This window comes from Eleginops maclovinus, chromosome 24 (genome assembly GCF_036324505.1).
Source record: "Eleginops maclovinus isolate JMC-PN-2008 ecotype Puerto Natales chromosome 24, JC_Emac_rtc_rv5, whole genome shotgun sequence".
Lineage (NCBI taxonomy): Eukaryota > Metazoa > Chordata > Actinopteri > Perciformes > Eleginopidae > Eleginops > Eleginops maclovinus.
The window spans coordinates 2,561,376-2,583,463 of NC_086372.1; the positions used below are offsets into that span (position 1 = coordinate 2,561,376).

Sequence of the window (22,088 nt, forward strand, 5' to 3'; positions counted from 1 at the left end):
GTGTTGTATTTGTCAAATAAAAACACCTTGAAGTTATTAAATAATCACGTTTATTTACAGTTAAATACATGGTTCAGATTTACAAAACTCAGCTACTGTTCCCTTCGTCCCCTTATGCAAAGCTGCTGTGATCACAACATAAACGTTCATTTAAATTCACACCTAAAGATGGCTTCAGTCATATTTCTCATACTTTAATGCAGGTAAATGTAATACCTACCATCCCTCTTTTGAGCTCACCACCGATACAATATTTAGTCGTTTGCTTTAGAAGCTCAATAATCTTTAAAAAAAAAGTCAGTCTTTATCTCGTACAGCCTTATAGAAACCATGTGATGTAAACAGTAATTAATATCAGAATAAAGTACGTTGAATTCCAGGGGTAACGATGCTTTGTTGTTAGGCACCTTTTGGTCCCTCAATCATTTAGGAAAAATAAACTCTTCTGTACTGACTCGTCTTCAGTGTTTGTTCAGTCATGTCAAATATTTAGTTTGTAGGAAATACTGCCCCTCATCTTTCTGCATCCTGTCAGTCAAGAAGCAGGGCCCACGTATTGGTTGTTGGCTTTCTCGACCTCCCACCTGATTGGTCCTTGGTCCCACCAGAAATTTGGGTTATCCTGGTACCATTTTACTAAAAGAGAGATAAACAAAACACACACCTTTTGCAAACGTCCCTTGATCTGCTTATATGCATTTATTAGACGGGGTTTTGTGGATTAGGGCTGCTGTGTGTGTGTGTGTTTCAGTACCAGTCTGTTTGATGCCTTCAGTCCAGGAGACCTCCGCTCTCCAGCCCAGCTGCTGCAGCTTCTCACAGCTGATTGGATAGCGCAGGTCTACACACGCTCTGCAGGAAGAGGTAAAGACTCACTGTAGCTGCATATCCTCACAGGCCGTGGTGGAGGTAAAGTACTGCAATGTTTTGTTGTGTTTTTTGCTCACCTGTCAGGCACTAACTCCAGCCAATCGTTCACCTCGGAGTCAGGCACATTCTTGACCTGAAACCCAAACACGCTTGAGATATTTGAACATCTGCTACCCCCTCCTCCTATCTGTCTTTGCATCAGCAGTTTCTCACCATTTTAACAAGCTCCCTGGCCAGTTGCATGATGGGAATCTCATAGCTTGCTCCCAAATTGTAGATTTCTCCCACAATGCCTTTCTCCAAGACGAGCCGGAACGCGTTGATGGCGTCATCGACAAACAGGAAGTGCCGGGATTTAGGGAGGGTTCCCTGGATGGTGCTGCGGAAGAAAGGAGGGGTTCAGATTTGAATCTAGATTTACATTTTTTATGAATGAGAAACGAAATTTCAAAATAAAGTTCAAACAAACCATTTCTTGTTCATTTGCAAGAGGGTAAGGAACTTGGGGATAACCTGAAAGAGAAGAACAAAAGACAATCTAATAAATTGTACACAAAGGCTCCACAAAAAGTACAAATAGACCAATCAGTGACCTTCTAGGAAAGTCGGGGTGCTGTACCTTCTCAGTGTACTGCCTGGGCCCGTAGATGTTGTTGCTCCTGGTGATGATGATGGGAAACTAGTAATAAATAAACAGATTAGGATTCATTATACTTAGACTGTCAGGAACAACATCTAGATTTGGATGTTTTCTTATTTTAAGTGTTAGAATTAGCAAAACGGGCAAATGCAGTGAATTTACCAAAGGAACAATCTGAAACTAAAACAACTACATTTAAATAAAACATTTCACACATTATGCTGCTCGGCTTAACCTTATATTTGTCCCAGTAGGACCGGACCTGGTACTCTGCAGCTGCTTTAGTGGCAGCATACGGGTTGGAGGGTCTCAATGGACTGCTTTCATCAAACACCTGCAAAAACATGCACCAGAAATAAGTCTAAATCCTGTTATGACTCACAACTCAAAGCTCTCCATCCTTCTAGGGACTTAATCCGTGCTCACTGACCTGATCCAGACCTTCTCCGTACACTTCATCGGTGCTGACGTAGATGAAGCGCTGTGGCTGGTGTTGGGCCTGATGCGCAGCTCCCAGTAAAACTCTGGTCCCATAGACGTTAACACGCTGGAAACTAGACGGGGTTTCGAACGACGTCTCTGACAAGGGGACGAAAAAGCAATGAGAGGCTGATTTTCAATAGAAGTGTAAGATCGAATGCTGCTGCTCACCGACGTGTGTTTTGGCTGCCAGGTGGAAGATCACATCGATGTTTTCTGTGTTGAAAATGTGGTTTACCAGCTGTGAGTTACACACATCTCCCTGTGGAGGAAAGGAGTAGAGTTATATATTAAAACACTAGTTCATCCCAAGGTAAAAAGGTCATTGTGTACCATCTCAACTCTCACCCTGATGAAAGTGTAGTTCGCTCTGTCCTCCACACTCTCCAGGCTCCTGGGGCTGCAGCAGTAATCCAACTAAATCAGGAACAATTGAGTAAGTAATACATCCTAAAATACATACCTCACAAAGCCAGGGAAGACTTACATTATCCAGGTTGATTATCCTCCAGTCAGGGTGTTTGGTGACCAGTGAACACACCAGATGTGACCCACTGCAAGGAGAAGATACATTTACTCCAATGTTGAGGTACGTGTACTGCACAATTTCGTGCAACTGTATACTTTACTTCATTTCAGAGTGCTGTACTTTATTTGACAGGCTTGGATGATTAAAACACCCTTACTTAAATGTTCTAAAATGAATGTAGTGGAGCTAAAAGTTCAATATTTGTCTCAGAAATAAAGTGCAATAGCAGTATAAGTGTCAGAGAATAGAAATACCTAAGTTAGATATACAAATACCTCAAATGTATGTACTTTTAATCAGTATTGCGTACAGATGCATGCTTAAAGATAAACCACTGTTAATGCATGAGTAATAGGAATAACAATAACAGTATTCATACTTTGCGTGTAGCTGACTGCAATGCAGCATTAGTGTTTAAATTACCTGCAAAAAGAAGATATTCAGGTAAAAACTGTAATTGAGTTGTCCTTAATGGATGATTCATATATTTATTGTGCATTTATAGAATAAACTCACATGAATCCAGAGCCTCCAGTCACCAGAACAGTCCTGTTAAAGTCCATATTCTGGTCATAGCACGTTAAGTTCTCCTACAGACGTAATAACGAACTTTCATTGTCATATGTTAAGTTGTATCCCTTGCAAGCTAACAGGAAGTGAAGCTAGGGCAAAGCTTCACTACGCTACATACATTGTGTGCGTTGCGACAGTCACTGCCCGTTTTACGGCAGTGTTGACACGTTGAAAAGGGGCGGGATGTCCAGCATATGCATGTGGTTTCTGCACTCTGATTGGTTGCTTTACATGACAGTGAATCAGAATCGCGGTTTGATTGGGTGAATTCCAAATCAATCAAACTGTCAACGGGTGCTTCGTGGCTCATTGAATACATGAGTTTATTTGTCGATAACCGTGAACTGCATTAGGTAAAAAATGTCGTATTTATTAGCCACATTCACAGCCTTAGTGCTGCTAAATTCTGAGGCTTTTGGTAAAAGTGTGACTGGACTTTTTAAGAGTGAAGCAGCGAGACAGCAGAGAGGACAGTTCATCACTAAATTCATGTACCAAGGTAACACTGATTTAATGATGCAAACGTGTCATTTCTGCACTGACAGGTTTATCTTTATCTGTGTTTAACTCATAGGTATTTGTAACATGGTGAAATGGCAATGTGCGTATTCAATTCACTGTTTTTGTTTCTTTTTTTGTGCTTTTGTGCATCATTTCTTTATCTAACTATATCTGCACTCATTGTTTCTCTCTTTTTGACACATTTTAAGCTAAAATCAACACTAATATAGAAAATATAATGTGTTTACGAGCTCAAATGCTGTGTGGTGTATATAACTGTGAGTGAGGCATTTATGCTGAAATACAAAATGCATGGTGGATATTGCAGAGGTAATTTATTTGTACTTATAAATAAATATATGTCACTGACCCTTGTGCTTTTTGTCTCTGTGCAGGTTATGATGGTCTGCTGGTGACCCGGCTGGATAACGCTCCCCTGGCCAGAGAGAAGGAGTCCAGACTGCTGCTGTTTCAGAACATGGACTCAGACCTGGACAACCTCAACTGCACGGAGAGGCTCCGTAAAGCTCACTTAGCCAGTAAGAAGAGCTGATCTGATGGATGTGATGCAGCCGATTAGATTTTATTCTTGTTATCCCTAACCTCGCTGTGTTTGTCCTCCTGCTTCAGTTTCTCTCAGTGTGGACGAACACAACCAGACGATCCCTAAACAGTCGTCTCCTTCAGCCTGGCAGGTCCTGTACACTGACAGATACACATGTCAGGTAACATCACAGACTATGAAACTAAACACACCTTGAAGGGATAGTTTGGATATTTTGAGGAGTACACTAAGCAGAAAACTTCTGTGGAGCAAAGTACAGTTATGTTTCTGTCTCCTGTCTGTCTCTCCAGAAGGACGCAGTGATCCCGTCTTACCCTGATCTCAGTTTCACTATCTTGCTGTTCAACGCTGACTCTGCAGGAAATCCTCTGGAGCACTTCAGCGCAGAGGAGGCAGGTCAGACATCAAAATAATACCCTCGCATATCAGGACTTTTATTTCGTTTTGTCACAAATCTGGACGCATTGAAGGTCCTTCATCAACCTTACTTTCTGTCATAATACAGTTTTCGTCGCTCTCTTTCTCCCAGGTCTCCACACCTTTTACTTCCTCCTGCTGCTGGCCTACTTCATAGCCAGCTGTATCTACTTTAAGCCTCTGCACCAGGCCCTCAAAAAAGGAGGCCCCATGCACTCCATCCTCAAAGTGCTGACCACCGTGCTGGCTTTACAGGGCTGCTCTGCCCTCTGCAACTACATCCACCTGGCCAGGTACAATCTAACACACCCGATAAGCTATTTAAATATCAAGCGCAACCATCTCCAATCTTTCTATCTTGTGAGCAGTGCAACCAAAGACATATGTTCCTTTTAATTCATTTATTTTTAGTCCCACAGATGAAAAAAGTCCAGTATTTTGTAAGAAAAAAGCAACAAAATGAGAAATTCGGTCAAATTTACAATCAGTTGTGCAGCAAATAAAGGTTGTTCTTATCTTTTAATTATCTTGCACATTATCGGAACATTCACACATCTTAAGTCGGTCTTTTTTGGATAGCAATAATGCAACAAGACTAAAAATGTCTCCTCTTATAATAATAATAATGTTTGTATTTATTTCCACAAATTCCTTTAAGAAAGAAGCCTTGCATTTTTCATTAACAGAGTCTTTGTTATGCATTTAATTCATATACTGATTCCTCCCCTTGTGTTCTGCAGGTACTCCAGAGATGGTGTTGGTCTTCACCTGATGGGCATCCTAGCAGAGTGTATGATCCCCTCTCTTAAATATGTATTCCTAAATGCTTCTGTGGGTTGATTTCAATTTGAAGTTGTGTGCCCTCTTGTTTTCCACTCCCTGTTCCCGCTGCAGTCTGGGATATGGTGTCCCAGGTGTCCATGCTGTACATGTTGCTGAGTCTGTGTGTGGGCTGGACTCTGAGCCGCGGCAGGAAGCCTCAGTCCGGACCGCTGCAGTGGGAACAAACCCCGAGGTCCACGGCCGTCGCTGTCGGAGGAGTCGTCATACAGGTACGCAGGATTATAATCAAACGCTATTACTATATACACCTTCTAAATCATGTCTATTCATTGTGTTTAACGCCGATATTCTGAACATTTTTTATTCATTGAGTATTAAACTGTGTCGTGTTCAGGGAGGCTTGCTGCTGTGGGAGCAGTTTTCTGAAACAGAGGGTCCACATCACAGCTTCCACGTCCAGCAGAGTGTAGCCGCTCTCCTGCTCATGGCTCTGAGGGTCGGCCTGGCCCTCCTGCTGGCCTCCGTCCTCTACCAGATCATCTCCAACGAGAGGAGCACCCTGAAGAGAGACTTCTACCTCTGCTTCGCCAAGGTAAAATATATAAACACACAGTTAACTAATGTACCCTCAAGACACACCAGTGTGTATCAGGTGGTGATCCTTGTGTCCTCTATAGGGATGCTTCCTGTGGTTCCTCTGCCATCCCGTCCTCTTCCTCACGTCGGCCATCTTTAACGTGCACCAGAGGGAGAAGGTATGAAGATTCAAACACATAACACTTCAGCAAAGCAACATCATGATCAATGAAAAATCCTCTTCTTCTCTCGTTACAGGTGCTGACCATTGGTGTGATCCTCTGCCAGACCATCTCTATGGTGATCCTCTACCAGCTCTTCCTGTCCCGGTCTCTTTATTGGGAGGTCTCCTCCCTCTCGTCAGTGTCTCTGCCTCTCACGATGTCCAGGATGAACAACAGACCACGTTACTGATCTGTGAAGCAAGGGAGAAGTGACAGAAACTCCAAGTTTGTCTGCAGAGACAGGAAGTGCCGTATAGCTGCAGGGACTTTTTTCCTTTGCTGTTACCGGACCAGAAGATGATATTTACAGCAACACCCTACCTCTAGTTGTAAATAATGTATGAGAGAAAATACAGAGCAGGAGGAAAGATATTTAGTGCACCAAGAGAGGAAGGACACCTGGCTTTTCATGACACATCATAACTATAGGCCAAAATATCATTTCAGACCAACACAAGCATGATCAAGTTGCATCCAGATTTTAGATTTGCAAAAGTAGAGATGGTTGTTTGGACCTAAAGGACACAAGAGAGGTTTTGGTTGTGTCAAGGATACTTCTCTGCACAAATGCAGCTTTAATTATCACTGTTAAACCACTGCTCAGCTCCTGTGTTATATTTAGGGATGTAGTGTTACTGAAAGGATCTGAACTAGATTTGGGCTAGGTGAAATGACCCAAGAGTATGATGTTTCAGCCATAATTAAAGCTGTGTGAATTTTCTAAATGATCATGAAACTGTAGGTTTTTCATGGGGTTTATTTACAATAAGGGAATATAAATGTGTGGATGAATGGTTCAGTATGTGGTAATATTTACTCTGGATAAACATATAAAGGCAGAGAGACAATTAGGGGTACTTAAAGAAGGATATACTGACAAATAGACGTGTGGAAGAATGGAAGATTGTAACAGTAAGTGGACGAGTATATTTCAAGTCACTTTAATGAAAAGGGTAAGTATTTTTGTCTTTGCACATGCAGAGTGAGCCAAAAGGTCAGTGTGTGCAGCCTGTACATCACAGATCTAGCTTAAGTTATTTCCTCACTCTTGACATTCATTCAGGAGCTGACAGCATGTGAACCTTTTGAAATTGTATAAACTGTTTGTAGCTGGAGACACACATATTGTTTTTTTCTTTTTTTGGAAATGGTAGGTAATGTATGTACTGTGCATGGTATTTGTCCAACAATGACACTCATATTAGGCATCTGTTGTTTTGCGTACTTGATATTTAATCCTCAGAGGTTTCAAGAAGGTTACATCATTTTAAGTTATTTGCAGACACAAAAATAAATGCCCAGTCATTGCCGTTTTTGCAGTATTTACACACCATTTTCCAGAATACATGTATTTATGTTCTGTACAACCCAACCTGTGGAAATATGGAATTTGTGATCTGTATAAAGTTGCTGTAATAAAGTACATTTTTAAGTTACCTTACTCATCCCCAATGCTTTGTGTGACTATTCTCCTTAATGATGATACATTGGTTTCCTTTTAAGAACATAAACAACGCCACTTGTTGCAGTAAAAGCTAGGAAATTAATTGTAAAGTTAGTTCATTTATTTTATCAGGGGTGTTACATCACACAAAATGTTTAGATTTAACCTACTATATTTGAAGAAATGTTGTAAATGATATATATTTTTCACTCAAATATAAGCTAGCAAAACCATATTGTTTATGGTTGTAGATAGCACCGATAGAAAAGGTTGAGAGATTCCAAGGCCGAATGACGGACTCGAACTCGGGTCCGCTTTTTATCAAAAAGTGCAGGAAGAAAAACTAAATTACGTCACGAACAGGATTCGAACCTGTGCGGGGAAACCCCATTGGATTTCGAGTCCAACGCCTTAACCTCTCGGCCACCGTGACGCGCATCCTTAAATGTTGTTACGGAACAATTTATTCGAAAACATAGACTGTATATGTGATAACTCATGTACAGCACATTCCCATCATCAAAACACGTTTTATTAGCAGTAAACAGCGCTAAAAACGTGACGTCATCGGCATTGTCCAATAGGGGGATTTAAGAGGGGATTGTTGCCGGATATCAAGGGAAATCAAAATGACCTCACTTTGGACGGCCGATCCTTTTATGATTGTACAGCTGGGAATATGGCTGGGTAACTTTTTCAAGATGCTCAATTTAGAAAACACAACAGTCTTTTACTTTCCAGTAAATACGCTAGATCTGTAGATAATTCATTTCTTTAAATAACCCAAAATAGTTGATAGCAGCATCTGAGCTGATCAATCCATGTGTTGTACAACGCAAATGAAACAACAGGGAGGGTATTAATGCCTGTAAGATTATTTAAATACCAACAATTTAGTGTGGATTGCTTGGATTGTGAGAAAAAGGTTGCAAAAAACGACTTCAAGTCATCTGAAACAGTTGGTCCACGGGTTTCTTGAACGCAGCATAGTTTACGTCCAACTGATTGAACCGTGACGACAAAGCCCCTCCCCCTTCAGCGAAGCATTAAAACCTCCACGGTTGTCACAGTAAACAACATACTTTCACACTACACACGCAATCATGATCAACTGGAAGGTAAATAGACCATTATTTATTATTTCATAGATCTACTATGCATGTTTATAGTGTAACAGCTGTTTCCTGTGTGGTTCTTTTAGTTATAAGTTGCCTGTACAGTCCTTAGCATGATGCTAAAGGTTACTCAGTGTCTGCAATGCTCTCTTTCCATTGCTTCATTTGTCTTTAAGTCTGCATAGCAGGGAATTTTAGGACATTTTTGAGCAATATTCTTGGAAATATGTTAAACTAACCCTATAGATACTTCGACAATTACTGACGTATGAATGAAGTCTGGGCAACTGCGTAGATGATCTGTAACCTGTGGTGCAATGTATTTAAGTACATTTATTGTAGTTAAATACAATTCTGAGGTACTTGTACTTTACCTGAGTATTCTCAGCTAATGCTTCTTTAAACTTCAACTCCAGTTCTATTCAGAAACCGATATTATACTTTTAACTCCACTACATTTATTTGACAGCTTTTAGTTACTAGTTTGCTATTTAGATTATTGGCTAATACAAAGGAGTACTTTTTTCTTTTGGTACTTTAAGTTTATTTTTATGCTTATACTTTTGTAGTTTTACTCAAGCAAGATTTTGAATGCAGGACTTTTTCTTAAGTAAACATGTGATTACATCTTCCACCTCTGCTTAATGCCAATATACCGAATAAAAAATGGCACTGTTAAATCGTAGGCTGTTTTAAAATGATCCATCTTTATAAATGAAGTCTAGGCAACTGCGTAAGAGACCTGTAACAGCTTTGAGGCTGGATTGCACATGGTGTGCAGCTGTCAACTCTTCCTCACACCGCCTCCCCTCTAGGAGACTAAATTTACTTCCACCTCCCATTTGGACAGCTGAGGCCTCTTGTGGATAAGAGGGGAGGGGGGGGGGAGAAACATCTCCAAGATCCTTGAATGTTCCAGACCTTTCTTTAAGTTGTATTTAATTAGCTTACTCGTTATTATTGCTTGCCTGTTTTTACCTGCTTTGCCACCATTGCTGTAACACTGTTCATTTCCCAGCTGCGAGACTTATCAATGTATTTTGATTCTGAAACATAACCTCTGTTTCCTCAGGCTTTGGACAACGTCCCCATCCTTCTTTATATTCTGGCGCTGAAGACCCTGATTCTGTGTCTGGGGTTCGCCGGGGTGAAGATCTACCAGAGTAAGAAAGCAGACGAGGTCCTGAAGAAGGAGCGAGCTGAGCGGATAAGGATAGCCCAGATGACCCAGGACCTCATAGACAACAAAAAGGACGATTGAGCAGAAAGCTGCCGTACAGAGGTAATGGACGAGCAGAGATGTGTTATCAAGTAGTTATCAGCTATTGAACAGTCAGTAGAGGTGGTAGAAGTGCTCAAAGTGCCAGAGATCAGCAATACTCCAGGTGGAACTAAAGTCTTGTTAATTGTTGATTGAATTTCATACCAATAATCAAAATCTGTAAATCAACTCTAGATATGTAATCAATGGTAATGGTTGTATTGATATATTACTGAAGTGATCTTTCTTTCTCTCTTCCCAAGGGGAACATGTTACTGACCTGAGGAACATGCCAGTTTCTCCACAGATGAGCCAGACGTCTGACCGTCGGCCACAGGAGGTCCTCCCTGTGCCTTAGAACATTGCACTGGTTTCCACATAGTTTGTACGTGTTTGACTGAACCAGGTTTTTTAATCAAATTGAAATGACAGCAGGAAAGACGAGCGTCTGTTTTGTCTTTTTAATAGTGAAGAACCGCAGCAGGCCCAGCATCCACTCCTTTCTGGGCCTCTTTTTCTCTTTTCTTTATACTCCTAACACTTGACTAAGCTTCACTTTGTACACCAGAATAGCGTAGTGTATCAATGCTAGTCAAATCTGCTTATTCTCAAGAACACAGCACGGTATTTATTCTGAAAAATTCCTTGTAAATTGTCTAGCTGCATTGTGCCAAACTTTTATATTTGTAATAAACTGTTTGTTCCACACGGTGCAATTAGTTTGGCCTTCATTTCCTTTTTCAATTCCTGGTGGAGTATCTGCTTTGGTCTTTAACACTTTAATGCATACTTATTAGTGATCAACACATATCATATATATGTTATTCTGAAAGGGGCAAATCTGCACAACGTCTGCTTTTATTTTTGGTGCTTTTGGTATATTTTCATGTGAATACTGGCAGAAATTCTCAGAAAGCGGCAACAGCTGAATGAAGAGATATGAAACCACATCTCCGTGTAGAATCACAGATTTAAACTTGCTGTGTGATGATTTTATGCAAACAAAATATAAATGTATATCTTCCACGTACTAATGGATGACTCTTTTTGCCACGGAATCCAGATGTGTTGACGTCAAAAATGTTAAAGTTGTTTAAACGCAATAATATATAAATTCTAACTATAATCTAGTGTGTGTGTGTGTGTGTGTGTGTGTGTGTGTGTGTGTGTGTGTGTGTGTGTGTGTGTGTGTGTGTGTGTGTGTGTGTGTGTGTGTGTGTGTGTGTGTGACTCCAGTCCAATTAATCAGAATCAGGTTTATTATTAAGGTGGTTTACACACACACACACACACACACACACACACACACACACACACACACACACATAATATATGTATTCAAATGTATAGTGAAGTAAAAGGACTTTTATATTAGAGATGCATTTGGCCTGGGCCACGAACCCCCCGGGATGATATGACCCGTAGACCGTTCCCCCTCTGCTGGTCAGAGACGCTACTTAATGGAGAGTCAGCCGTCTGATCGGATGACACATGCGCAACAGCTCACAGCAACCTCAGCAGCTGACGAGATGCAGCAGAAGAGACACTGGAGGGAATAAACAGCAATAAGTGGAGCAAAAAAACAAATCGTTTCAAAGAGGAGGAATTAGATTCTCTACCAAACAGAGACCAGTGTGTTCTCCATATAGCTCAGAGTGATGCAACACTGCCAAGAAGATCTGAGGTTGTGAGTTCGATTCTTATCCATTGCAGTAACTTTACAAGTCAAATTTCATCCTAGTGTTAGGAGCAGTGCGCTGCCATTATGCACAGCGGGTGGGGAGCAGTGTAGGGAACGGTGCCTTGCTCAGGGACACTACGGTAGCTCTTGGTCTTTTGGGACTCAACCAGGTGACCTTCCAGTTCCCAGGCCCTAAGGACTTTGCCACCACCAGCAAATTTCCCACAGAATAAGTTAAAATCTATACCTGACAACATTCAATCGGGCGATGGTGGCAAAGTGGTTAGGGGCTCAAATGCAGAATTCCTGAATTTCCCCTCTGGGATTAATAAAAGCACATCTTCTCTCTTCAATCATGTTCGGTCATACAGCTCAGAGTGGAGGCTGTGAAGTCTGTTGGTCTGAGGATGTGTGTTCAAGTCCTACCTGGGCCCAACACCAAATAAAATGAATTGCAACAGTTATTAGATTTAGAGATAGCTCAGAGAGATAGGAGGAAGCTCAGAGGTTTTTGAAGTCCAACACCAATAATAAATGAGTCAAACATTCACAGGTTGTGACACAAACTCATTCTCAGATCAAATATCTCAGAGTGATACAACACTCCTCTGAGGAACTGAAGTCTTAGGTTCGATCCTCATGAGGTGCAGAGATTATTAAATGTCAAAGACCCAGTATTTACAATAAGATCACCAAATGAAACAGAATTTGCACAAGTCAAATGGCTCACTGAGATAAAACACTGCCTTAAAGACTGGAGGTTCTGAGTTCGATCCTCTTTATTTGCACTGATTTTTCAGCTAAAACATCAAACATGATGAACTGAAATAAGAAAGAGAAGAGAGTTTCATTCACATGTGTTTGTGCCTCAATTGTTTGACATACTAAACTATTAGTGCTTTCTCAGACAGACTACACTATGACTATTTGAGATATACTTTGTATGACAGGCTACTGAACACCAAACCAAACTCTCAGGTCAAACGGCTCAGTGAGATGCACTTTTGTTCTGAAGAACTGAGGTTTCAGGTTCAATCCCCATAAGGTGCAAATGTTTTGGATGTTCAAAACCCAAAATGTAGAATAAGATTACCAAATGAAACAGACTTCATTGAAGTCATATGGCTCACTGGGATAAAACACTGCCTTGAAGACTGGAGGTTCTGGGTTCGATCCTCTTTATTTGAACAGATTTTCAGGTAGAACATCCACAATGATGGAAGAAATACAGAGAAGAGTTTCTCATTTACAAATGTTGGAGGCACAGTTTACTGAAATACTTCACTGACAGTTTTATTGGATGGACTAAACTATGACTTGTTCTATTTCCTATTTTACATTTTATTTGTGACAAATCCTACCAAACAACTGATAACTGCCTCAAGTGAAATAGCTCGCTGTGATACGACACTTCTCTGGTGAGCTGAAGTCTTAGGTTCGAATCCCGGGACATCCAGGCATTTTCAAGTCTAACACCCAAAGTGGAGAATGAGTTTACCAAATGAAGGTTCTGTCTCTCAGGACAAATAGCTCAGAGGGATAAGTGACAGGTCAGTAGACCTGAGGTTGTGTGTTCAAATCCTTTGTGAGCTGTAGTGATTTTTAAAGTGCTTTACTCAGTGGAGAAGCTAAATGTGCCCGGAGAGCAGCGCTTCATGTACATGTATGTGGCCTCAGGGGTTTGTTCTCGGCACGTAGGCGCCCGTGTCGAGTTCAGATCCACCACTTAAGTGTACGGGGTTCGAATATCGAACAAGGTAGATCAGTGAGGCAGAGTAGGAAGGCAGGCAGAAAAGGAGAGGCAGGCAGACACAGTAGGAAGGCAGGCAGGCAGAGAAGGAGAGGCAGCCAGACACAATAAGAAGGCAGGCAGAGAAGGAGAGGCAGCCAGACACAATAGGAAGGCAGGCAGACAAGGAGAGGCAGGACTCAGATAGAGTAAAGTAGGGAGTCAGGATAAGAGAGAATCACTGAAAAGTTTTTTTTTTGTCTTTTTTGCTCCTGAAAGCAGCAGTGCAGCTGCAGGGGGGATTTGAACCCTGGCAGCTAGGATTCTTTTTTTGGCTCACTGTGCACTTGCTCTACCAGGTGAGCCACCGGGTAATACAAAGAGTGACAGGTTTAAGTTTTATTTAACATAATAAGTCAATATCACCTTTAAAAAAGAAAAAAGTGTTAAAAAAATCAAAGTTTATTTTAGAAGTCATTAATTAATGACTTCTAAAATAAACTTTGATTTATTTTAACACTTTTTATGATTTTATAAAGAAATTCACATTTTTAAGACATTTCTTTAAAATTATTTATGATTTTATATTTTATATCATTAGCTCTGACTTTTTACCAAAAATTAAATCGTTTTTTTTTTACACTTCAATGAAATAATAGTGACCTTTAATGACTTTTTATGATGGTTTTCTATTTGCTATATTTATGACTTTTTCCGACACTATATCAGATTACTAATGGCATGGTAAACTATTATGGTATTTCTAAAGCTTTTACTATCCTAGGACTTTCTGCTGACATTTAAAAGTGTGCGCTTACTAAGACTTTTAAATGACATACTTTACCACGAGTGGAGGAAGAAGAGGACGAGGATGATGTGAAGAAACCCGGCTGTCCTCAGGTTTGGTCCAGAAACTCTGCACTCACCTGGGGAGAAATGAAGAGAGGGACAGCATTAGGATTATTCTGGTTTAAGACATCTTAAACTTTTTCAGGGATTTATTTATCAGCATCTGTTTGACTTTCTTTCTAAAAGCTATTTATCTTATTGTAATTACAACAAATATTAAAATGTGATTTTTATGCTGCTGCAACGAAAACATTTCCCAAATTGGGATCAATAAAGTACTTCTATCCATCTATAATGAAACATATCTTTTCTCAGGACACATCAACATGATTGTTTATGATAAACTACAATATTATATTTGTCACACGATTCTAAACTATGACTTAATATGACTCTAAATCCAGCCATTCTACATCAAGTCACCTTTTCACTGCAGGACTTTTACTGTGTGCTTTACTGGGAGCTAACCTGACTCTCGCGCTCACCAACAGCACTGTCTACTAACAGTATTTACTCACCAACGCTGACGGGATAGCACAATGTGCAGGCTGTTAGAAGTGAAGGTAAAACGCCAACAAGTGTTTCCACACCGGCGCCATCACGCTGCTTCTCTGCCAGGTGTTGCACGATGATACTTCCGGGGTGTGTCCTGCAGAGAGGCTGCAGAGGCTGAATGCATCACATGTGCTCTGTAGACAGCATGTGAGTAAGCCGTCAGTTAATCAAACTCTGCAGCAAAATGTGTCTTCAACCTGTCAGACTGAGAGGCTCAGATAACTACAGCTCAGTGAGGTAAAGGACTCTCCCAGAGTTTAGAGAGTTCACTTTAGTCTAAGTTATCTCAGTGGGTCTCAAACGGTTTGGTCATCATTTATGTAAACATATGTCCAAGACACTTATATTGATATGATTAATATAGTTATACAAAATGACAGAATAAATCAAACAGGAATGAAATCATTCCAATTAATGCTATAGGACAGCAGAACCAAAATACAGGGTGAAAGGGGAGGGATTAGTTAAATATGCATGAATAAAAAGAACAATGTTAAATAGATCAAATTAGATAGGTTACCAAATATAATTGCACACTTTTTTAAATAGTAACTTCTGTCCATATGTTTCTATTTGGGTAGTAGAACCACCAGCACAGAGGAGCTGGCAGGTACAGGGCCAGCAGTCCACAGGAGGACATGTTTGATGTCAGGGAGATTTAAACTATAGGGCTGTCACTATGGGCAGCAACGCTGTACTTACTGACAACACAACCAGCAAAATGCCCCCAAAAAACTGGTAGTGGCTGTAAGGATAATCAATATATTGAAACGGAACCCTAAAGGACTAAATTCACTGTTTCCGGACGGACCGGACCTTGTACTTCTGGTCCCCGGGTGTTATTTTTTGTTTAGCCTCAAGTAGCATGTAGCTAATGGTATATCGAGGATGTGAGTAAAAGTCATTCACACATGGAGTCACGTACTAAACACACCGACTTCAACTCTCACTCAACGCTGCATTACTGATATTGGTTTGTGTTTAATAACCAATAAGTCTTAGAAGAAGTGTACAATATATATCATAAAGAGAAGCGTCATGACACTTCATCAGATGGCGACGGTGACGTCATAAGAAGGCGAAGCAGACTGTGCACTGGACCCGCCTCCGTCAGTCAACCAATTGAAGAAGACGGGGGTTTGTACATGTGACGACAAAGGGGCCAATAGGATCCGGCCACCGCCGCCAACCAATGGGAGAAGAGGAGACCGGAAGAGCCAGAGAGTGAAAATGCCTGACGTGAACACAAGAGCGGGGCCTTTTCTCCGTGCTGCTAAGAGACAGCTAACTGCTTCAATGTGGACTGTGGATTAGTAGCGTGGGGGACCGCAGCTGTGTTTCCTTTGTAGACCTATCATTCTATTGCATTAATAAATACTGTTAAGCTTAAACAACAAAGCTTCCGGGTCCATTTAAGACCGACTCTTGGTCTTCAAACAAAGAATATTCTTAACATGGCCTGGCTGGGTGTATAATTCCCGGCCTGACTTATTGTGCCAGTCCGGGTTAGGGTTAGTCTAGTATGTCAAAAAATGTGCAAGAAAACCTGGCATTGTATAGTATGTCAACAAACTTACAAATAAAACAGAACTAGTCTGTTGATAATGTCAGTTCAGTGTTACCCCTTTAGTCCAATCAGTCAATTGAATTAAATTGTAAAAAAGATTGATCAATTATTGAGCTATAATTAAAATCATCATACATGTAATATAAAGAAACGTTTAGAATAAATATACATAGAACTAATTAAGAATAAGACCATTAACGAAGACTATGATAACTATTGCAACGGATAGTTATCATAGCCCCCCTGCAGGTCAGAGACGCTACTTAATGGAGAGTCAGCTGTCTGATCGGATGACACATGCGCAACAGCTCACAGCAACCTCAGCAGCTGACGAGATGCAGCAGAAGAGAGACTTGAGGGAATAAACAGCGATAAGTGGAGTTTCATGTGATTTAAAAGGTCTGAACTCACACTCAAACAAACCAAAAGGAAAATAAACAAAGAAGCAAAGAAACAAAGAAGCAAACAATCCAACACACGTGGCCGCTGTGTGCTAGCAGCTAGCTGCTATGCTAATGCCAGTATAGTTGCTGCGGTCAAGGCTAATAAACAAACAACCCAGCGGTACATTCAGGTGAGATACATCAAACATTTAAACAGCAGAGATCAGTGGGGAAAGAACATAGCGTTTAATTAGTGTTTTATGGATTTAGTATTGGTTTTCCTACTGTTATTGTCAGAGGTAATCAACAACACCTGTGCATGCGCACTTCGGGTTACAGGCTCTGATGATGTACACACTATGATCCTCCATTAGTTTTCTCCTCCTTTAACCTGCTTCTACAGGTATTACATGTGTGTGATATATATTTAGCTGTAGTTCTATTTGCTGTGTGCAGGTGCATTTAATTCATGATGCTCCTATTTCCTTTCATGCCTCACATTCAGAGGTTGATCATATTTAATCATCATTCCTCCACATCTGAAGAAACTAAAGGGATTCAATAAAAGTATTTAGTTCCTGACTAAATCTACTTAATTACTTTACACCACTGCTCATATTAATAGATGCCTAAATATTTCCATGTTGCCGTTGGACATATTTTCCATATACTATACTGACTTCATGGTGTCTCTTTCCTCTCTTGTCCCCACAGGAGGGCTAGGACATCTGACATCTATGAAGACGGAGGCTTCTTGAGTGTCTGAAAAACTTAAGGTGCTGTGTTCTGACTTTTTTCTGATATCTTCAACATACTATACTATGTCGTTGTTTCTGACATTTTCAATAGACTGCACTGACGTTATGGTGTCTTTTTGTTCTTTACTCCCCACCTGAGTTCAAGGACATCTGCTGGAGGAGTTCAAGCACATCTGCTGGAGGAGTTCAAGGATGTTTGCTGGAGGAGTTCAAGGACATCTGCTGGAGGAGTCCAAGGACATTTGCTGGAGGAGTTCAAGGACATTTGCTGGAGGAGTTCAAGGACATCTGCTGGAGGAGTTCATGGACATTTGCTGGAGGAGTTCATGGACATTTGCTGGAGGAGTTCATGGACATCTGCTGGAAGAGTTCGAGGACATCTGCTGGAGGAGTCCAAGGATATCTGCTGGAGGAGTCCAAGGACATCTGCTGGAGGAGTTCAAGGACATTTGCTGGAAGAGTTCAAGGACTTCTGCCGGAGGAGGGATAGGACATCTGTCGGAGGAGTCCAAGGACATCTGACATCAATGAAGACGTCGTCTTCTTGAGTTTCTGGAAAACTTAAGGTACTATACTATGTATTTTTTTCAACATACTATACTGACTTTTAGTCATTAGTACTCAGTCATCAAGTTCCAAAATTCATGGTGTCTTTTTCTTCTTTTCTCCCCTCAGCAGTGCAGCGATTTACCCCACCAGCCACGGCATCAATGAAGACCATGGCGTCCTAAGCTTCTGACACACTTGGGGACATTTCTGATTTTATGTAAATGTATGTTAATTGTATGTATTAGTATTAGTATTAGTAGTATTAGTATTAGTATTAGTAGTATTAGTATTATTAGTATTAGTATTATTTTTATTAGTATTATTAGTATTAGTATTATTTTTATTAGTATTATTAGTATTAGTATTATTTTTATTAGTATTAGTATTAGTAGTATTAGTATTAGTATTATTAGTATTAGTAGTATTAGTATTAGTAGTATTAGTATTAGTATTATTAGTATTAGTATTATTTTTATTAGTATTATTAGTATTAGTATTATTTTTATTAGTATTATTAGTATTAGTATTATTTTTATTAGTATTAGTATTAGTAGTATTAGTAGTATTAGTAGTATTAGTATTATTGGTGGTATTAGTATTAGTATTATTAGTAGTATTAGTATTAGTAGTATTAGTATTATTGGTGGTATTAGTATTATTAGTAGTATTAGTATTATTAGTATTAGTATTTTTAGTAGTATTAGTGTTAGTTTTATTATTAGTGTTAGTATTATTATTAGTATTATTAGTAGTATTAGTGTTAGTATTATTATTAGTATTAGTATTATTAGTAGTATTAGTAGTAGTATTAGTAGTAGTATTATTAGTATTAGTATTATTAGTATTAGTATTAGTATTATTAGTAGTATTAGTGTTAGTATTATTTAGCAGACTGGGGCCCCCCCCGCTGCCCGGGCAGGCCCCCCGCTGCCGGGCCAGCCTACCCTTCCCCCCTCCCCCCCTGCTGCCCGGGCAGGCCCCCCGCTGCCGGGCAGCCTCTCCCCACCCCGGCCCGGCCAGGCCCCCCGCTGCCGGGCCAGCCTCTCTCCCCTGGCTAGCCACCCGGCTAGCCACCCGCCCCAGAGTTAGCACACTTAGCTTACTTAGCCACCTTAGCTTACTTAGCTTACTTAGCTTACTTAGCCACCTTAGCTTAGCTTAGCCACCTTAGCTTAGCTTACTTAGCTTACTTAGCTTACTTAGCTTAGCTTACTTAGCTTAGCTTACTTAGCTTAGCTTACTTAGCTTAGCTTACTTAGCTTACTTAGCTTAGCTTACTTAGCACACATGCTAAGTATACTTTAGCGCTGAATAAAATGCTGAATAAAATGTTTGTATGAAACTTAAAGTATTTGTCTTTTGAAATGATTAATACTTCCATTACTTACCTTGTTCTCAGTATAAGGTCAGCTATTTCTGGCTTTAATCTCCATAACCCCCTGCATGTATTGTTCCGAAACACCGGGGGCACATGCCCCCTATTCTCCAACCGCACCACCGGCCTTCTAACTGCTGCTTCCACTGGCTCCGTCTGGCTCCGTCTGCTGCTGCTTCCACTGGCTCCGTCTGGCTCCATCTGCTGCTGCTTCCACTGGCTCCGTCTGGCTCCGACTGCTGCTTCCACTGGCTCCGACTGGCTCCATCCCTGTGAACACTCAAGAAATCACTGCCTTCTAACGGTTTCGAACCCAGTGCCACCCATCGCTCTCCCCTTAGTACCGAAGCACTAACCTCCACACTACTGGTGACACTGGCCCTCAGAGTTGAACTTTTGGTATATTTCACTTCTTCATTTTGAAAAAGACACCTTAAACTGACAACGCATAAGAACAACCATCCTTTATCTCTTTGAGCTATGTGTGTGTATTTCACCACCAAATGAAGGTTCTGTCTCTCAGGACAAATAGCTCAGAGGGATGGAAGTTAGACTGTGAGACTGCAGGTTGTGGGTTCAAGGCTTTTCAGGTGCACTCGTCTTTAACGTCTCAAAACCCAAATGAACAAGTCATAAGTTCTACGAAACATTAATCAATAAGCAGGAAGCTTTCATCCTGTCCAGTAGCTTATGGAGGTAGAACAGTTCCTGGTAGAACAGAAGGTTGTTGGTTCAAATATTGAGCCATGCAGTGAGTTTAAGGTGTGTTTTTAAGAATGAAGAAGTGAAATACACCAAAAGTTCAGCTCTGAGGGCCAGTGTCACCAGTAGTGTGGAGGTTAGTGCTTCAGTACTAAGGGGAGAGTGATGGGTGGCACTGGGTTCGAAACCGTTAGAAGGCAGTGATTTCTTGAGTGCTCTCAGGGAGGGAGCCAGTGGAAGCAGCAGCAGATGGAGCCAGTCGGAGAAGCAGCAGTTAGAAGGCCGGTGGTGCGGTTGGAGAATAGGGGGCATGTGCCCCCGGTGTTTCGGAACAATACATGCAGGGGGTTATGGAGATTAAAGCCAGAATCAGCCGGCCTTATGGTAAGTATTAATTATTTCAAAAGACAAATACTTTAAGTTTCATACAAACATTTTATTCAATTCAGCAAAGTATGCTAAGTGTGCTAACTATGCTAGACTAGACTCGCCGCACTGCTGAGGGGAGAAAAGAAGAAAAAGACACCATGAATTTTGGAACTTGATGACTGAGTACTAATGACTAAAAGTCAGGATAGTATGTTGAAAAAAATACATAGTATAGTACCTTAAGTTTTCCAGAAACTCAAGAAGACGTCTTCATTGATGCCAGATGTCCTTGAACTCCTCCAGCAGATGTCCTTGGACTCCTCCAGCAGATGTCCTTGGACTCCTCCAGCAGATGTCCTTGGACTCCTCCAGCAGATGTCCTTGGACTCCTCCAGCAGATGTCCTTGGACTCCTCCAGCAGATGTCCTTGCACTCAGGTGGGGAGTAAAGAACAAAAAGACACCATGAAGTCAGTACAGTCTATTGAAAACATGTCCAACGGCAACATGGAAATATTTAGGCATCTATTAATATGAGCAGTGGTGTAAAGTAATTAAGTAGATTTAGTCAGGAACTAAATACTTTTATTGAATCCCTTTAGTTACTTCAGATGTGGATGAATGATGATTAAATATGATCAACCTCTGAATGTGAGGCATGAAAGGAAATAGGAGCATCATGAATTAAATGCACCTGCACAACAAATACAACTACAGCTAAATATATATCACACACATCTGTAATACCTCTAGAAGCAGGTTAAAGGAGGAGAAAACTAATGGAGGATCATAGTGTGTACATCATCAGAGCCTGTAACCCGAAGTGCGCATGCACAGGTGTTGTTGATTACCTCTGACAATAACAGTAGGAAAACCAATACTAAATCCATAAAACACTAATTAAACGCTATGTTCTTTCCCCACTGATCTCTGCTGTTTAAATGTTTGATGTATCTCACCTGAATGTACCGCTGGGTTGTTGGTTTATTAGCCTTGACCGTAGCAACTATACGGGCATTAGCATAGCAGCTAGCTGCTAGCACACAGCGGCCACGTGTGTTGGATTGTTTGCTTCTTTGTTTCTTTGCTTCTTTGTTTATTTTCCTTTTGGTTTGTTTGAGTGTGAGTTCAGACCTTTTAAATCACAGGAAACTCCACTTATCGCTGTTTATTCCCTCCAGTCTCTCTTCTGCTGCATCTCGTCAGCTGCTGAAGTTGCTGTGAGCTGTTGCGCATGTGTCATCCGATTAGACAGCTGACTCTCCATTAAGTAGCGTCTCTAACCAGCAAAGGGTGGGAGTGGGGGTGTCATACAGGGCGTCATACCTGTTACCTGTTGCGCCTGCGTCATACGATCCGTCAGCTGACCTGACCGAAGTAGAAGTGGGGTGTCACCTGGGTCACATGACCACAATCTGGAACGTATAACCGATGTGTATTACTCATCATTGCCTCTTCTTGTACAGCATGGATGAATCTGGTGAACCTGTTCCACAATGTTAGCTTGCATTACAGAGTTGGCTTACTGGAATAGAACCTTACTCTGTTGTTAATGTTTTTATTTTATCTGTACTGTATTAGCACCATTCAATGT

General features: G+C 40.8%; 2 protein-coding genes, 2 long non-coding RNA genes and 1 other non-coding gene across 10 annotated transcripts; 2 read left to right on the forward strand and 3 right to left on the reverse strand.

Moving 5' to 3' along the window:
* Nucleotides 1-33: 33 nt before the first annotated feature.
* LOC134860985 (dTDP-D-glucose 4,6-dehydratase-like) lies at nt 34-3,217 on the reverse strand. Of its 2 annotated transcripts, XM_063877932.1 has the most exons (13): nt 3,036-3,185; nt 2,899-2,942; nt 2,478-2,544; nt 2,339-2,407; nt 2,162-2,252; nt 1,941-2,089; nt 1,746-1,844; nt 1,490-1,549; nt 1,340-1,383; nt 1,084-1,249; nt 948-1,003; nt 755-852; nt 34-636 (listed from the first exon to the last, which is right to left on the reverse strand). In XM_063877932.1, exons 2-13 carry the CDS (start codon nt 2,925-2,927, stop codon nt 536-538), a joined length of 1,029 nt encoding a protein of 342 aa, XP_063734002.1. In that variant the 5' UTR covers nt 2,928-2,942; nt 3,036-3,185; the 3' UTR covers nt 34-535. The 2 variants fall into 2 exon arrangements, with proteins under 2 accessions (XP_063734002.1, XP_063734001.1); XM_063877931.1 differs by lacking the exon at nt 2,899-2,942 and having other exon boundaries at nt 3,036-3,217.
* Nucleotides 3,218-3,383: 166 nt separating this feature from the next.
* gpr180 (G protein-coupled receptor 180) lies at nt 3,384-7,603 on the forward strand. The gene is made up of 10 exons (XM_063877888.1): nt 3,384-3,591; nt 3,989-4,132; nt 4,224-4,318; nt 4,449-4,554; nt 4,688-4,868; nt 5,316-5,365; nt 5,470-5,627; nt 5,753-5,950; nt 6,036-6,113; nt 6,193-7,603. Exons 1-10 carry the CDS (start codon nt 3,453-3,455, stop codon nt 6,346-6,348), a joined length of 1,305 nt encoding a protein of 434 aa, XP_063733958.1. The 5' UTR covers nt 3,384-3,452; the 3' UTR covers nt 6,349-7,603.
* Nucleotides 4,962-21,918, reverse strand: LOC134860968 (uncharacterized). 3 transcript variants are annotated; one of them, XR_010165338.1, is made up of 5 exons: nt 20,734-21,918; nt 14,756-14,926; nt 14,233-14,314; nt 6,201-6,349; nt 4,962-6,088 (listed from the first exon to the last, which is right to left on the reverse strand). It is a non-coding gene; the product is annotated as an uncharacterized LOC134860968 (long non-coding RNA). The 3 variants fall into 3 exon arrangements; XR_010165337.1 differs by having other exon boundaries at nt 14,228-14,314; XR_010165339.1 differs by lacking the exon at nt 20,734-21,918 and adding an exon at nt 17,635-18,324 and having other exon boundaries at nt 14,228-14,314.
* trnas-cga (transfer RNA serine (anticodon CGA)) lies at nt 7,954-8,035 on the reverse strand. The gene has a single exon. It is a non-coding gene; the product is annotated as a tRNA-Ser (tRNA).
* On the forward strand, nt 14,989-18,420 carry LOC134860967 (uncharacterized). 3 transcript variants are annotated; one of them, XR_010165335.1, is made up of 3 exons: nt 14,989-15,029; nt 17,457-18,066; nt 18,176-18,420. It is a non-coding gene; the product is annotated as an uncharacterized LOC134860967 (long non-coding RNA). The 3 variants fall into 3 exon arrangements; XR_010165334.1 differs by lacking the exon at nt 14,989-15,029 and adding an exon at nt 15,062-16,933; XR_010165336.1 differs by lacking the exon at nt 14,989-15,029 and adding an exon at nt 15,062-16,758.
* Nucleotides 21,919-22,088: the final 170 nt, after the last annotated feature.

Bases quoted from the DNA above. Each gene is read 5' to 3' on its own strand.
- LOC134860985 (XM_063877931.1), bottom strand. From the start codon at position 3,082: ATGGACTTTAACAGGACTGTTCTGGTGACTGGAGGCTCTGGATTCAT. The intron at 2,090-2,161 runs GTGAGCAGCAGC...TCCCCTTGTCAG, and splicing joins GGCAGCCAAAACACACGTCG to AGACGTCGTTCGAAACCCCG. The intron at 1,250-1,339 runs GTTTGTTTGAAC...TTTCTTCCGCAG, and splicing joins TTGCAAATGAACAAGAAATG to CACCATCCAGGGAACCCTCC.
- gpr180 (XM_063877888.1), top strand. From the start codon at position 3,453: ATGTCGTATTTATTAGCCACATTCACAGCCTTAGTGCTGCTAAATTCT. The intron at 4,555-4,687 runs GTCAGACATCAA...TCTTTCTCCCAG, and splicing joins CTTCAGCGCAGAGGAGGCAG to GTCTCCACACCTTTTACTTC. The intron at 6,114-6,192 runs GTATGAAGATTC...CTCTCGTTACAG, and splicing joins ACGTGCACCAGAGGGAGAAG to GTGCTGACCATTGGTGTGAT.